General features: G+C 48.3%; 1 protein-coding gene across 6 annotated transcripts in view; it reads right to left on the reverse strand.

Annotated features, from left to right (window-relative positions):
* Positions 1-16,545, reverse strand: part of MYRIP (myosin VIIA and Rab interacting protein) — a 237,073-nt gene that overhangs the window by 53,829 nt on the left and 166,699 nt on the right. For 5 of the 6 annotated variants that reach the window (XM_033133112.1, XM_033133109.1, XM_033133111.1 and 2 more), the window contains exons 4-8: positions 12,957-13,093; positions 9,332-9,412; positions 5,469-5,566; positions 5,172-5,252; positions 2,346-2,492 (exon numbers count right to left, since the gene is read on the reverse strand). In XM_033133112.1, coding sequence (XP_032989003.1) covers positions 2,346-2,492; positions 5,172-5,252; positions 5,469-5,566; positions 9,332-9,412; positions 12,957-13,093 — 544 coding nt within the window. The remainder of the gene's footprint in view (positions 1-2,345; positions 2,493-5,171; positions 5,253-5,468; positions 5,567-9,331; positions 9,413-12,956; positions 13,094-16,545) is intronic. The other variant, XM_033133115.1, reaches the window with a different exon arrangement.

The following is a 16,545-nucleotide window of genomic DNA, read 5'->3' on the forward strand; positions in this document are numbered from 1 at the left end:
GCTGGAAATCAAAGATTCAAGGATTCTTTAAAATCCCAGAGAGGGGGGTGGTCAGTTAGCTCAGGTGGTTAGAGCGCGGTGCTCTTAACAACAAGGTTGCTGGTTCGATCCCCGCATGGGCCACTGTGAGCTGCACCCTCCACAACAAGATTGAAACAACTACTTGACTTGGAGCTGATGGGTCCTGGAAAAACACACTTAAAAGAAAAAGAAAATCAGAGCGGGACTTTCATTAGGCTTTATTCTATAATCTAGAAATAAACCATATTCTGTTATTTGCCTGAGGAAAAACAGTAATAAATGAATCAGCTCTGTCTACATGGGTATTGGAGCCAAAAGGAAGATTCTGCTGTGTGGGAGGCAGGCGTTTGGCAAGACGGATTTTTCTGATGAGAAAAGAAAACCCTGCGAGGTATTTGTTTTAGCAACCCAGTGGGAATCCGGCGCAGCTCTGATTTCCGCCTCTAACAGTCTCCCTCAGTGAAGAAGCCCACGGCCACGCCTGCTTCCCAGGTGGACTAGAGCTGAGGGGCTGAGTGTGAAGCCCCCTTGGGAAGGAAGCGTCACCGCGTTAGGGCAGCGCTCGGCTGAGGAGGGTGGGGAGGCCTCTGTCGTCCCCTGGGGAAAGGGGACGCGGTGGCCGTAATCACTGCCCTGCCCAGTGTTGTGCCTCGTGGTGCGAGAGCCCGCTCTCCCACAATCTAATGACACACACACAGTGTCTCTGGTCTCCAGGAGGTGGCAGGACTTCCATTTCCATGTTTAGCTATAGACACGACAAGGAGACCTGGTGAGCATCTGGTGGGAACACGGGCATTTCAAATCCAGAGCTTCCCAATGAAACAGGAGATGGCAGAGTCTAGGAAACGCTCGGAGCCAGCTAGTCCTGGCCCCCCCACTTACTTCCAGTGGCTCAGGCTAGCTAGCTAGGCCTCGGTTTACTCCTCTGTAAAACGGGGATAATGTGGGGTGCTCTCACTTGGATCTAAGAAATAACATGTGTAAACGCCCGGTGCACATAGAGTTTATATAAAGGAAGGTACCGGCCCCTCCCTTCTCTGAGTGCCACCTCCATGTCCCGACTGACCCTCTCCACGCGGGCCCACTGTGGAGCCCACTGATGTCCCATAGGTGTATCCCCTCCTGCTTTGCTAACCGGACGACGAAGTCCAGGAGCACAGGGGCCGAGTCTCCTTTGCAGTTTGTTCACCTTGATGCCCATAGCATGACAACAGCAGCAAAACAAGCTGACAGCATGTCAACAAGGGAAGGTTCTGCCGATAAGCCAATGAAGTCAAGTCTCTGATAAAGCCACAGAGATACTCCTCGTCACCCCCCCCCCCCCCAATGCATCTGGTGTCTGGTGAGGACCTGGGGAGAGTTTATGCAGGTGACGCTTCTGACCACCACTCCTGGAACTGCGCGCCGACCACGTGCTGCTCTGCTCCCCCATTTGTCACTTTGCTCCGGGAGGGGATGAATGCCACTGACCCCCCCCTCCACTCCCAGGAGTTGGGTAAACACTTGGCATCGTCCCCCCTGCCCCGCACCCCTCCCTCTGACTTTCGGCTTTAACTTGCACCTGTGTGTGCCCTGTCCCACGCTACGACTGCGGGCCCTACGGCTGAGGGGACACAAGCCCTGCCAGCCTGTCCCTCTGCCTCTTGCTGAGTCTCCTCCACACGGAAGGCCCAGCTCCACAGGCCCAGCCTCTGCGTTGCACGTCCCCTGCTGGGGCTACTCAGGTAACAAAGGGTTTCATGGGCTTGGTGCCTGGACGGCAGACAGGAGCAGGCCCAGACCGCCTGGTCACTAGAAGGCCACTGTCGCTTGGCTTACTGTCAGGGTGACAGACAAAAAGGCTGACCCACATCACGACTTCCCGACTGTGTCTAAATAGGACCATTTTGGTGACGCAAATGACAGTGGCAATGCTCTTGCTGTCCCTTTTGAGTTTCAGAAAAGCAAGTGATCTCCCTGATAAAGCTATTTTTTGCCCCCATGGGACTCACTGAAACTCTTTCCAGAATGAATTTTAAAAAATGTCTATTGACATCTGTAGTTTTCCCAAATTGGTCCCTGTGTAAAAACCTACCTCCATGGTCCTCAATAGGCCACTGTGTTTGTTCCCTCTCGCCCCTCGGGGCCCCCACTCACACACACATTTCCTCTCTCCGTTGCTCCCTTTCCCACTGGCCCTTCAGGAACCTTTACACTGTCTGGAGGGCACATGAGTCAACCAAAGATGGTCAAATGTGCTGTCCCCATGTCTATGGGGACAGCATGCGGGACACCTGTGTTAGGCATGGCGGTGGTGGTGGTGGGGGGGGGACTTGGAGACTCACCCACAGGGTGCCACCAGAAGCCTGGTGGCCTTCTGGGGAGGCTGTGGTCCCCTCGTCAGCCGCCTTGGCGCTGCAGCTCTGGGGCTGTGACCACTCTGGCTCTTCTTCCATTGGCGGCTCCCCTTTGCTCTTCTGTTTTCTTATGATCTGAGGAGGTGGGTGACAAAGGGGACGAGTTATTGGAGAGGCCTCCAGATGCTATGCATAGTGACTTGGACAGTCTTTGGGGTTTTTCTTTCACCCATGTAAGAGCTTAGTTTCAACAGAATGCCAGCCCGTTTCAGATCTGCCTTATGATAAAACAGTACAACTACAGCCTTGAACATCTACAGCACTTTACAGTTTACAAATAATCATTTCGTGATGTTGACAACTTCTTTTATGTATTAAGTGCCTACTACGTGCCAGACTCTGGGCTAGGCACAGTAGGTGCTTTGCCTCATTTAATCCTCAAAATACTTCTAAGAGCTGCATACTATAACGGTCCCCCTTTTACAGATAAGGAAACGGGCTCAGAGAGGTTAAATTATCAGTTAAGGCCGCACAACTCATGAATAATGGGGCTGGATCTCCAACCCAGAGTCTCTGGCTGTGAATCTTGATTTTAGGAAGCATCGGGAAGGCCTGTGAAGGGGGCAGATACAAGAGTCATGAGGGATGGCTTCAGCGTGTGTGCACCACTTGCTGTCTTGGGCATGGCCACTGGGATTTAACGAGCCCATTTGTACAAAGGTCTCTGGACCCCAACTTCCCACAGGCAGGAAGCAGCTGAGAAAACTGTTGGGCCACCAAGAGGGGCATATTCTCCAACGCCTTTTCAGACCAGACGGGGTGATGAAGAGGAAGGCAGAAAGCCAGGAAATGCAATGAACTGAGGTGCCACGTCAGGCAGAAGACCTGGGCCTACTTGTACGCGGAGGGCTGACTTAAATTATACGTGGATTATTGACTGGGGGGTGGTCTGTGCCCTAACACCTGTGTTGTTCAAAGGTCAAGTGCATTTCCCACCTTTAGCTCTGTGCTGACTGTGCGCCTTGCTTTGGCCAATGACATGTGAGGAGGGAGTGGTAACAGAGTGTCAGGGCGGAGCCTAGGCCTTAACAGACACTGCTGGCTTTTACTTGCTGTCTTGTGCTTCTGTCGGGGCCACAAGTAGCTGCTGCGCCTTCGGTCAGGCCAGAGTGAATCTACTGCACAGACTTGAACCCAAGATGGAGCCAGTTATAGATGCACGAGTGAGAAATAAATTGTAATATAATAAAATATGGGTTTGCTCTTTGACCCTCGTACAGAGCTTCACACACCCTTGGAATTGTTTGAGTGACAGGAGTGTCTCTGTATGCTAATGAGGTAACTGGCCCGGGTCACTAGATAGATGGAGGCTGATGGCTAAGAAAACAACCAGGCAGAGAAAGACAAACACCACATGACTCTACTTATATGTGGAATCTGAAAAACAAAATAAACAAACAGACAAAACAGAAACAGACTCATAGATACAGAGAACAAACTGAGGGTTGCCAGATGGGAGGGGGGTGGGGAGCTGTGTGAAAAACATGGAGGGATGAAGAAGAACAAATTGGTAGTTACAGAACAGTCACGGGGATGGAAAGTACAGCATAGGGAATACAGTCAATAACATTGTAATAACTATGTATAGTGCCAGGTGGGTAGTAGACTTATGGGGGTGATCACTTCATAAGGTATATAAATGTCCAATCCCTATGCTGTACGCCTGAAACGAATATAATATTGGATGTCAACTGTAATCGAAAAAAACCAAACCGACCAGGTGAACCACGGAACTTTCAGCTCTACCCCAATCCTGGGGAGGAGAGGGACTGGAGACTGAATTCAATCAGGTGGTCAGTGATTTAAGCAACAACACCTACGTAATGAAACCTCAATTAACAACTCGGACACACCGAGGCGTGGGGACCGTCCTGGCTGGTACGTACACGGATGTGTTGGGAGCGTGGGGGCACGAGAGGGCACGGAAGCTCTGCACACCACCACTGCCCACACACCTCGTGGTTCCACTCTCGTCTCTTCCTCTGGCGGTTCATTTGTATCCAGTATAATTAACAAACAGGTCACTGTAAGTATAGCACTTTCCTGAGTTCTGTGAGTCGTTCTAGCAAATTATCCAACGTGAGGGGGATCATGGGAATCCTTGCATTTGCAGTAGACTGGACAGAAGTGGGTAACTCGGGGATTCCGGAGACGTGCACGGGTGTCTCAAGTGGGGCAGTCTTGTGGGAGCGAGCCCTTGATGCGTGGGGTCTCTGCTAACTCCAAGCGGTGTCAGAATTGAACTGAACTGTCGGACTCCCCGTTGGGGTTGGAGAATTGGCCGTGGAACGTAGACATAATCCTCGCGTAACACCACAGAGTTCTGGGGTGGTTGGTTCCTAAGTAGTAATTACTGATACACCCTGTAAGGGGGAGCTTACGGCACGGAAGCCGCGGGGGGTGACCGCACAATTTCCTCAGCAAGAGACTATTTGAGAAGTGTGAGAAAACACTGCCTGTCTCTCTCTCACAGCCCAGGAAACAGGAAGCCAGTGAGCAACCTGCTCAGTGCTGAATCCCTGGCTCCTCACCCACTAATTCAATCCCTAAAGGCAGATGGATATCCCTCGGCGCAGATTTCACAGTGAACGCAACCCTTCTGCATTAGCCCCCAGAGCACAGGAAGCAAAGGTGACAAGGCCCAGAAATGATGCCCAAGACAACAACGGTGCCCATGGCTGCCCTCCAGCTCAGCGGAGGCCCTTCCTGGGCCCGAGGGGTAAACCGCAGTCATTGGACGCCAGGCCCACCTACCTTCTGCAGGATAGTGGTGGCCAGTTCCTCAGTCAGCTCCTCCTTGTGGTCCCGCAGGTAACTGGCCTCGTTCTGCTTGTCCTGCAGACGGAGGGAAGAGAATGGCTGTGAGCTGGGGTGGGCCTGGGGGACTCGGCAATCAGTTTTTGGGCGTCCTGAACATAAACGAAGGGGGAGGTTGGGCACTGCTCCAGTCAAGGATGGCTATCGTGACGTTGGTTTCCTGACAACCGGCGCTTTCTCCTGGAGGCCAGCACACTGACCCACCCTCCCCCAGGAGGAGAAGGGGGGCCGTACCAGGCTGTCCCCATAGGCTTCTGCTTTGGAAATCGCCTCCTCGATGGCCTCTTCAGCCACGCGGAGGGCAACGGCCAGTGTGTCCATCATGCTGTGTCCTAAACAGGAAAGAGAACATAGACCACTTTCTGAAAGGGAAAGACGAGTAAACATGATTGCTCCACTGTAGGCAATTCTGCTGAAAGCTCTCAGGGGCTCCGGGATAATTCCCACCCTGCTTACCCTGGCACACAAGCCCCATGCCCTTCTCACCCGCCTCACTGCCTCCTGCAAGTCAGCCACATCCCTGCCCCAGACACAACCAAGTATCCGTGATTCTTTGACAGCTACCACCTGTCTTCATTATCTTGTTCCTCCTCACGCTGGTCCCCTGCTCTGGAACAGGGCTGGTTCCCGGGGACCCCAAGGATTCCTCCTCTGAAAAACCTTCTCAGATCCCTCCTGCCCCACTCTTGGCTGGATGTCCATCCAAGGTTCTGGAGTTGTGTCCATTGGAGCCAGAAAGCCTCCACCCTTCACCCCTCACACAGGTCATTCTCAGAGAGCGTGATTTGATCTGTGACCAAGCACAGCTCCAAACACACAAAGTGGCTTAAAGATAACTGAACAGAAGGACTTACTATAAAGAAATAATGGTCCTTTACTGACTTTCTCAGATAAAAATTACGTGTTATTTTGTGCGTGTAATGTATCATTATGAGGATAGGGATGAAAATGATCCCATGTTCTAAGGGCGTTGGGCTGTACCTATGGCTTAATGCAAACACAAAATCCATGGAAGAACTTTTTAGACTCTAAACCAGTTCTATTAACAATAGTAAGGCTGCTGAACTTCACCGAGCTTGACCACATGCTGGGTCCCAGGCCGAGGGGCTCACACATGATGCAAGTTATTCGTCGAATGGTCCGCTGAGCAGGTACCATTTTACAGAGGAGAGGACTGAAGTACAGAGGCCAAATCACTTGCCGAGGGCTACACAGTGAGACAGTAAGAGACCTGAGACTTGAATTCAGGACTCTCCGCCTCCAATGTCCTTGGTTTTCACCACACAAGTGATATCAACACAAGTTCACGTGATTAAAAAAATCATGCCATCATATTAGTGAACATATTTTTTTGCATATGGCAACAAACACGAAGAAGTGTCCCAAAGTCGAAGGACTTCTTCAGGTGACAAACTTCTTTTTGGAGCTAAGTGCTTGCAAGAGTGCTGCTTCCCCAAGGTACTAGACTTTTGCTTCCTACTCAAGAGTGAGAATGTCTGTCATTCCATCCGGTCACCTCAGAAGCCCAGTGCACATCCGCCACAAGCACATAGCTCTGGGGGCTGTGTGTCTAGGTTTCCTTTTCTCCGGCTTCCATTTATAATCTCCTGGTCATGCATTATTCAACACATGCAAATCTCCCGAAAGCTGCCTCAAATTCTTTGTAGAGTGAGACAAGGTGTAAAGACATCAATTCATTCATTAATCAAGGCCTCCATTAAAGAACTTAATTCAAGCTTCTTAGGTTCCTAGAGACAGGAATGTGGACCGCAAATGGCATTTAGCAAACAAAATAAAATCTCCACAACCAACTCCGTGAAGGTCAAAGTGATCCAGCCCGCGGATGCGTACATCACAGGCCGGTTACAACAGTCATGACAGAGCCGCGTCAGGGCTGCCCAGCTCAGGGCTCTGCACACCCAGGGTGGCTGACTGGACACACATTTTCCCCATGTTTCTGTAAGCAGAGGCTATCAAATATAAGTTGTCACCACACTAAGTGCTCCCTGGAGACAGACACTGTGTCTCCCATCTCTCTTTTTCGAGATACCCATCCATGTATTTTTTCCCAGAAGAGATGCCCCTCAAATTCTCACAGAATCAAAGTTCACCAAACACCTCCAGAGAGTGAGGCCCTGATGGACAAGCTGAGCCCACACTCTCATGTGCTTTCCAGGCACATAAGTAACTGCTAAACGGCATGCAGTGGGTCCCATGATAGGGATGGTGACCAAGTTCCACAGGTCCCTACAAAGTCAGAGTCTGGAGACATAAGCAAAAAGGCTCTGGGTGCCGAGTTGACGATTTTTGGATGAAGGTACTGTGGAGCACTGAGGATGTTTTGGCTGAAAGTGAAGGCTCAGGTTGGTATTTCCAAGAGAAAAACTGGTGGGAGGTGAAGGAAGAGTAAGAAGACAGAGGCAGAATGACCAGAGGTGAAAACACCAGTGAGATGGAGAAAAGATTGGTTTATGTGGCGGCGTGGCGGGGCGATCGCACCCAGTTTTTACTCAAACACGAATCTAGGGGTTGCTGTGAAGGTATTTTGTAGACATGGTTAACATCTACAAGGGTTGACTTTAAGTAAAGGAGATTAGCCTCAAAAATGCGAGTGGGCCTTCGCTAATCAGTTGCAAGGCCTGAAGAGAAAAATCTAAGGTTTCCCAGAGAAGAAATCCTGCCTTAAGACTGAAACAGCAACTCCTGCCTGGGTTTCCAGCCTGCTGGGCTACCCGATAGATGCTGGGTTTGCCAGGCCCCATAATGTGTGAGCCAAGTCCTTGAAAATAAATCTGTGTGTGTGTGTGTGTGTGTGTGTGTGTGTGTGTGTGTGTGTGCATGCACGCGCGCGCGCTCTTCCTGTGGTTCTGGAGAGCCCTGACTGGTACAAATGGTCACCGAGATAGTATGAATATAGGAAATTTGTGGGCAGGGAGGTGCTTCAGCCATGGGCGTCAGAATGAAAAGGAAAGGATCGTGTTGGAAATCGAGCTGACAGGAACTCGGGTGAACGGTGGGAGCAGGGAGCGGGGTTGCGGGTAGAAAACCTGCTGGTGGACCTAAGTGGCTGAGGAGTGTGATTAGGACACACTGAGGCTAAGGTCCCGGGATGACCTACAGGTCCTGATGGCCAAGCATTAGAAACCGGAGTCTAGAACTCTGCGCTGAAATCAGGGCTGGACATTTCAGGGCTGAGGCAGGTCACGGTGTGTGGCCGCCCACGGAGAAGCTTCAGGTAGCGAGGACGAGAGAGGACAGGACCTTCGTGGGAGGGCACCCAAAGAAGAGAACAGACTAAGCAGAAGAGCCGAGGGGGCCCCAGGAGCAGGGCGACTCAGAGACGCTGGTTCTCAAGGGCTCTCACTTTGGAGAAGGACCGGACGTGTTGGAGAAGGTTTTTTATGAAACTAGAGGTTTGTTTTAACCTCTGCCCTAAAGGGACTATTATATTGGTACAAAAAAGTAGAAGTTAATCAGTAAACGATACATCGTTTCTAAGAATAGTTTAAATGCATTGCATACGTACGTTTTTTGGCTTTCTCTAGGCTATGATTCCAGGTGGGAATTCCTGCCTGTTCTCAGGAAATTTTTTTGCTTTCCCGTTCCTGAATCCCGAGATACAGACTGTTTTCTGTCCTCCACGATGAATCACTTCCACAAAGTAACGGCCGATACTACCAACCACCTGGGTTCAAGGAGCCGATTTTCCAACCAACTTTTCTCGGGATTCGGGAACGGGAAAGCGGAAAAAAAAAATTCTTGAGAACGGGCGGGAATTCCCGCCTGAAAACCCTACTCTAGGCCACACCTTGGATGTCCTCACCTATTTTTTTTTTTTAATTAAAGTTTATGGGGGTGACAACTGTTTCTAAAGTTACACTGGTTTCAGGTGTACAATTCTGTAACACATCATCTATATATCGCATTGTTTTGATGATGGATTCATACCGATCGCAGTGACAAGACCCACGGAGACTCCCACACTGAAACACACAGCTGGATCCAGGGGTCACAACGCAGTTGGGAGACCCTGACTATCTGCAGGTGTTTCTGTTCCCCCAACTTCCCATTAGCTGTCAACTCTTCAGCAACCTTACCTTCCGCCTGCCTATAAAATGCTGACTCACTTCCTGAAATACTTCCTTCATTCTCCAGGTTCGCCTCAAAATAGCTTCCTCCTGGAGGAGAGAGGGAAAAAGCGGGGTGGGTGGGGGGACAGGGAGAATATGACCATCAGAGATTATCAGTGAGCACTCGTGCTCTGTGTCGCTGTATTGGCAGACCACCAGACCCATTTTGATGAAGTTAGCCTTGCAAATAGATGTAGGGAATCTCTGGCTCCCACAATAATGCTCCAGTTTTTAACCAATCCCATTTTCCTGCTCACATGGATTCCTGGTATAGCACTGCTGCCTCCCCAACTTTCTTCCAGTAAGTTCTTTAGATGCAACGTGGAGTCCAAGACAGAAAAATAGATCGAAGTCAGAGAGATGCGAGATCCATTCCTGGACCTGAAAATTCCTAGTTACGTGTCCTAGAGTGAGGTACTCAGTCTCTCTGACACTAGGCTTCCTTCCAACATGAAGAGGACTAACCAGGGTGCTGTCCTCAGGATGGGTGATGAGACCTGGTGTCCCTGGTCTTTAGCTACAGTCCACAGCACTGATCCAGACAGATGTCCTTAGTTTATGATTTTACTGTCATCATTCTCTCCAGCAGAAGAGAGTCCGTGTGAAACAAACCCAGTGTGAGACAAGGTAAACCATGGCATTTGATCTTTTAAGGCCCACTGCTTCTTCTCTGGTCTTCTTTTAATTGAATACACAACCCTAGTCTTAGTTCCAGACTGGGGAAGGCAGTTGGCTAAACCCTTTTTAAAGCCCTTTTAAGATTGGGGTTTTTATCATATGTGTTCACATCAAATGAGGACTCCAAAGGTGGGGATGATTGATTTTTTTTTTTAAGTCACTGTATTGTATCCCAAGTACTTAAGATAGCACCTAGATAGCAGGTGGTCCAAAAATAAAAATAAATATATTGAATTTGATGCTGGTGGAAAACACTGTTTGATAGAACTGAGAAAATAAATATAGGTCTACATTCTTTAGGTCAAAAGGGGCAAACACCATTGGTGTCAAATCAAACTAAGCAAACGGTGTCAATACAGACGACACACCCTGTGCTTCCCTGGATGGGCTGTCATGGGGGTTCCCAGATAGGAACTCTAAGAGTACCTGCCATAGGTGTTTGTAGCGGGTTAGTAGGCTGCCACCTTGATGAAAGAAGCCATGAGTGTGCAGCCTGTCATGGTAACTCAGCCTAACCACATACCATGCTCTGTGTGTGTGGTTTTTGGCCGGGCTTTCAAAAGGCCTGAAGTCCATTTATTCTAGCTCTGTCACCTTGAGGAAGTAATTTAGTCTTCCTGGGTCTCCGTTTCCCCAGTTTTAAAATAAAGCTTTAGGTTAAGTCATCCCCAGGCTACACATCTTAGCAAACATTTCCCTTTGGCAGGGCTACATCAGCATTCATTCATTCATTCATCCACCGAGCAAATACTCCACGACTATCTACTAGGTGCCTGGCCCTGGGCTGAGTATTAGGGTATACTGTGAGCAAAGCCAGGGGTCCTCCCTGCCCTGACAACCTTGACAGTCTAGAATTTCTTAATCCAAGATTTATATAAATAAATATAAAATGATAGAGGCGCTAAGTGCTCTGATTGGGTGCTTCACAGCGCAGCGCAAGCATTCAGTGGGAAGACTAGATGGTGAGTATCCGGCCAACGGGGTGTGGGCAGTGGCAGAGAGGCCAGGGCACAGCCAATAACTTGCACAGGGACAGGCGGTTTTCTAACCTAACCGGGAGGCCACTTTAAGTACTGGGAGATTTCTCCATACTTGAGGTGTCACTGAATTTTCTAGGTGGCATGTAGCATAAATGTCATTATTTTACAACCACGGCTTTACAGGCTCAAGTACCATCTCGTTAATTGTCTCCTGTCTGCTTGTCTTCACGTGTATCAAAAGGAAATCTTAATTTAACTGGAGATACTAATCATGAAAGTAACTGATGCTAATACTCCTGTGAAGTCTCTTGATTCCCCACAAAATGCTTTAAGACTGAACTAGTTAGCGCAATATCAAGAACATACGATGTACCAGGCACAGGGCCACACACTGGGAAGAGATAACGAAGCGACGGCTTTGTAAACCATCCCCGGATGCGATGTGGTTGGGGCCGTGACTGAAGCCCAGATGAAAGAAGAGAATCACTGGGGGTCCGGCACCTAAACCGGCTTCACTTGTGGACGAATGTTATTCCCAGCAGATGATGCTCCTTTGAAAATGACACTTGAGGATTTCAAAGACCTGAGCTGGCCCACTTGGGATTCGTGTCGGCCTGCTTCTCCTGGGGCATCCTCCCGAGAAAGGAAAGGAAATCAGAATTGTATTGTGTCCTACAGGATTCTCTATGTGTTTGCTTTTCCCTCCATTTGCATTAAGCAGGTGAGAACACCTATGACATCTGAATTTGAGGACATGTAAAGAGGTTAAAAAAAAAGCAAATGGGAAGATGTACAATAGAGGAAAGAAGGAAAGGGATGCAAATGAGTGAGCCAATTCTATTCTGAAACGTTCTGGAGCTACTTCTTTGGGTTGAGGAACTACTGTTAACACCATTACTTTTAAGCTTTGTTTTCTGCCTTCATTCCTAGAGAAAAAACTTTAGAGAAAAGAGAAAAGAGAAAATAAAAATAATACATGGAAACCTTCAGCACTGCTCTCTTAGCTACAGGCTTCTTGAGTCGTTTGAAAGATATTCTCCCAACTACCACAAAAGGCGCTAATGATTCTCTGTTCAATGCTTCCATCCTATTTTCTCCCTTGTCTCAGTGGCTGGCATATTTTTAGATAAGATAAAACTGAAGACTTTATTGAGAATACAAAATAATGATGGTGAAAAAGCTCCAAATGGGATGGATGAGATTTTTTTTTCTACCCTCTTTCTTGAGGATAAAAAGCATTTACCTGTGTCAGCAAAGTGACGAAAACATCTGCCTCTAGAGAGAAAAAATAGGCTCTTGTGGAGGACATTCTGCTCATATTCTGATAACCATTTCTTTCTACTGGCTGGTCTGAGAGAACTACAGAACATAATTTCTCATTCTAATTGCATACATTGGTTGTCTTAGCCATATAAAACAGCCTAGGCAGGATTCATCCTTCAAGCTTCCTGGGAGGAAGCTGATACTTTTCTCACTCTCCCATTACATCAAATTCTGAGGCTGGTATAAATAGAATTTTGGAGCAGGAAGGAAGGGAAGTGTGGAGGGCATATCCTTCAAGTGCAGACCTAGTCTACACAACCAAACAAAGACGGCGTTCTAATGTTCTAATCCTGAGGGGGAAGACGATCAAGAATCTTTAATTTCTAAGGATTCAGAAGGAAAACATCTGCAATTTGCAGAAATACTTTGGTCTTCCCAGCTCCTACTATATCCAGCCCAGTGGGGATGCTGAAACCTAAAGACTCAAAACTTAGCAGAGTCTTTGGTGTATGTCCAAAAACATGTCCTATGTCTGCGCCTCACTAGAGCCGGGAGTTTAAGCAACTTTCTCTGTCTCAGGTGATGGTGCCTCAGCCGACGGGGCCTCCGAGCAAGGCCTCCTACCCCACCCGCTCCCCACGGACTCGCAGAGAGTCAGGCAGCCAGCGTACCGAGGATGTCGAAGCATGCCCCGCTCTCCAGCCGGTGTTTCCTGTACAGATTCTTCAGGACCTTGGCACTGCCGAAGCGTTTGAAACGGCTCTTCACATTATTGTAGAACCATTCCAGAGACTGAGCTCTCAGGAGCCTGGAGAAAACACAGAATCAGAAAACAGAAAATTCGAATTCCAAAATGGAATCATTCAATGGTGGACAGCGAAGGTTGCCACAAGCCTTTGTCGCCTGCTCCATCAAAAGGTGGAGTTTATTTCTCTGCTCCTGGCATCTGGGCTGGCCCACGGGCTGTGACCACAGAGAGTGACAGAAGTGAGGCTGTGTGAATCTTGAGCCTTGCAGCCTCCTCCCTTGCTGCCCTTAGAAGTCTTGCAACCCGTCGCCATGTGAGCAAGCCCCAGCTAGCCTTTGGGATGATGAGAGATACTTGGCCCCATCACCCCTCTTGCCCCAGAAGGTATCCAGCCAACCCCCAGACAAGAGAGCAAGGCCATCGACTGCCAGTTGACTGGAGACACATGAGTGACCCCAGGTAAAACCAGCAGAAGACCCGTGCACCCAAGTCCACCCCACAACCAAGCTGATGCATGCTTGTCATTTGAAGCCGCTAACTGATATATCTGTTTATTTTATTAGTTTAAGGTGTAGAAAATAACGTAGTGATTAGAGATTTACATACCTCCCAAAGTGATCACCCCAATAAGTCTATTACCCATCTGACACTGTGCATAGTTGTTGGAACATTATTGACTACACTCCCTATGCTGTGCTATATGTCCCTGTGACAATTAAAAAATATAGATAGGGTGGCTTGGTTGGAGGGTGGTGCTAATAACACCAAGGCTGCCGGTTCGATCCCCGTATGGGCCACTGTGAGCTGTGCCCTCCTTAAAAAATAAATAAATAAATAAAAAGTTAAAAAAATAAATATATTTTATTTAAAAACACACACACACACACACACACACACACACACACACACACACGGTAATGTTACTGCGTTAGCAACATTTCTAACTTGACTTGGGAACATAAAAAGCACAGGTGAGACCCTGGGCTCTACGGCAAAATTCTCCCGCCTCTTGTTCGTTCAGCCCGAAGCACGATAGGAAAGCAGTTTCCTGCTCAGCGCTGAGACGGTCGGTACAAAACTCTGACAGGATTTTTCCCTCTTCTCTCTGGCAAGACCGTATTTCTAAGTCCATCTCACTTGAAGAATACGCTTTTGTGGTTATGTGTCATATGAGGAATGTCATAATGCACGCTCATTTTAAAGAAAATTCAGAAAAGCAAAATGAGTAGAAATGCTTCTAATTCAATGGAGGAACAAGCACACATGTAGCTGCTCTCCCTCCCCAGATGCCCATGAGATGTGAGAAGGCATCCGATGGGAAAGAAATCTATAAAAATGAAGAATGAGGGTGAGAGCAGAGTCAGAGATTCTGACAGATTTCTGGAAAACTGAAAGTGATGGAGAGAACAGTGTTCTGCGAATCAGACAGAAGACTGAGCGGTCCAATGTGGACAGAGTGGGTCGCTGGGTGCGGAGGGCAGGCCTGGATTATGAGACAGGAGTCAGAAAGCTCATCTGATGGGGACATAGGCAAGAGTGGGGCCTCTTGGCCCCTGTCCCTATTCCCGAACAAATGGACAATTGGTCCAAGGATGCTTTGTCCTAAGTCAGAAACAGAAAGCACTTTCCTAAGAAAACTGAATCATCTACTGGAGTGGAATGCGGATTCCAATACCGGGGTGACCACTTTGCAGTGAAGCCCTCCTTGTTTGGCACTGGGGGAGCCCCACACGCCTACCCACCGGATCCTATCCACGTACCCCAAAGCCAAGCTTGCCAGTCACCTGCCTGGCTCACAAACTTGGAGCTCCCTGCACAAATGTCACCCCCTTTGGGAGGCCGTCCCTGACCGCCCTCGCTAAAATACCACCACCATGCCAACACAGCTTCTACCTCATTTTCTTTCCCCATATTTCTGTAGAGTGCTTCTCTGTACCTGATGCTCAATTATTCATGATTCATTATTTATAAGGCAGTCAATACATTAATATGCTAATTAACAACGATTAAATTGCTTATTATCGATTTCCCCTTTCCAATAGAACATAATGTGTGTGTGTGTATGTTTATGTATATATCTCACCAGCATCGTCACTATTAATAAAAATAAACACAATTCCTAGAGTGCTTGCTCTGTCTGAGGCACTGTGCCCAAAGCGTTCCTTGAATCACCACTTACTTCTCACAGAGTAGAGCTCTGTGCGTAAGGGCACGGGTGCTGGGCAGGCTGGGATGGCTCCGGCCCTGGCTTTTACTGCCTGTGTGGTCTTGAGCAAATGCATGAATCCCTCTCGGCCTCAGCTTCTTCATCTATAAAATGGGGATGCTAACAGTGACACCTTATAAGGCTGTTTGAGGATTAAATGATGTGACGCGAGCAATAAGGTATCTGGCACCACGTAAGGGCTCAGCAAGCTTACAACAGCTCTACAAGGATGAGAACCATTTTTATGGATGATAAATAGAAATGCAGTGAGGCCGATGCCTTGCCCAAAGGAACAAGTGCCTGAGCAGGGATCCAAAATGGGAGCTCACCCATGCACATACTCCAGTCCCAGGCACCCAATGTGAAGAGCGACTGGCTCTCTTCAGTGTATTTTCCTGTAGCATTTTACTATAATAAGCATCTGCATTTTTATTTAAAAAAACAAAAACAAAAACTAAACATGAAGCTATTTTCAGAGTTTAGACTAATATAGCAGGAAAAAATACAGAAGACTCTGTCCTTGGAAATCATAACCTCTGGGCTTATGATTTATTCGATAGCTTTGAAAGCACACACAAAAAATGCAATTCTAGAAGAGAAATGTTCTCCAGGCTGCCTCTCCCACACACTTGCCGTGCTCTCTGAGCAGCTGACCACCAGGAAGGACCTGCTGGGGGGCTCAGCTCTGCAGCTGAGAGGGTCCACAAAAGTGCTGGTGGAGGATGGTTGTTACTGAGCCCCTCATTCGTTTGACAAAAGGACATTTCTTTTCCTTTTGGGACACTCTCCCCTCCTCCCTGAGTCTACTTTGTTCTGGAAAAGCTGGTCCCACCGCCTGGCAGCCATGTGGTCACATGACACAGACCTGCCAATCAAGGCTGAGGTGAGGGCTTTCATTGTTGCTGTAGGGAAGAGATTCTTCCTTTCTGCTGGGCTGGCTCCATGGCAGAATGAAAGCCTGGGGCTTCCAGGCCATCTTTGCCATCACTTGGGGGATATTCGTGGTTCTCTGAACAAAACAGATTTGACAGTGGGAAGGGACAGAATCCTGTTAATATACTTTGAACCCTTGGATCTACTCAAGCCTGCGGCCAACTCTTGGACTTTTCCATGATATGAGCCAAAAAATTCCCTCTTTCATTTAAGCCCTTTTGAATTGGGTTTCTATTATCTGCAACCATGAGTCCTAATACTTCAAGTACATCGCAGGATGAGTTCTCCATTCCCTGGTTATACCAAAACTGCATGACCTTCAGAAGCATGTTAACGACCTCTAAAACAGAATGCCTCAGCTTGTTCACGTCGC

Source organism: Rhinolophus ferrumequinum, chromosome 17, assembly GCF_004115265.2.
Source record: "Rhinolophus ferrumequinum isolate MPI-CBG mRhiFer1 chromosome 17, mRhiFer1_v1.p, whole genome shotgun sequence".
Classification (NCBI taxonomy): domain Eukaryota; kingdom Metazoa; phylum Chordata; class Mammalia; order Chiroptera; family Rhinolophidae; genus Rhinolophus; species Rhinolophus ferrumequinum.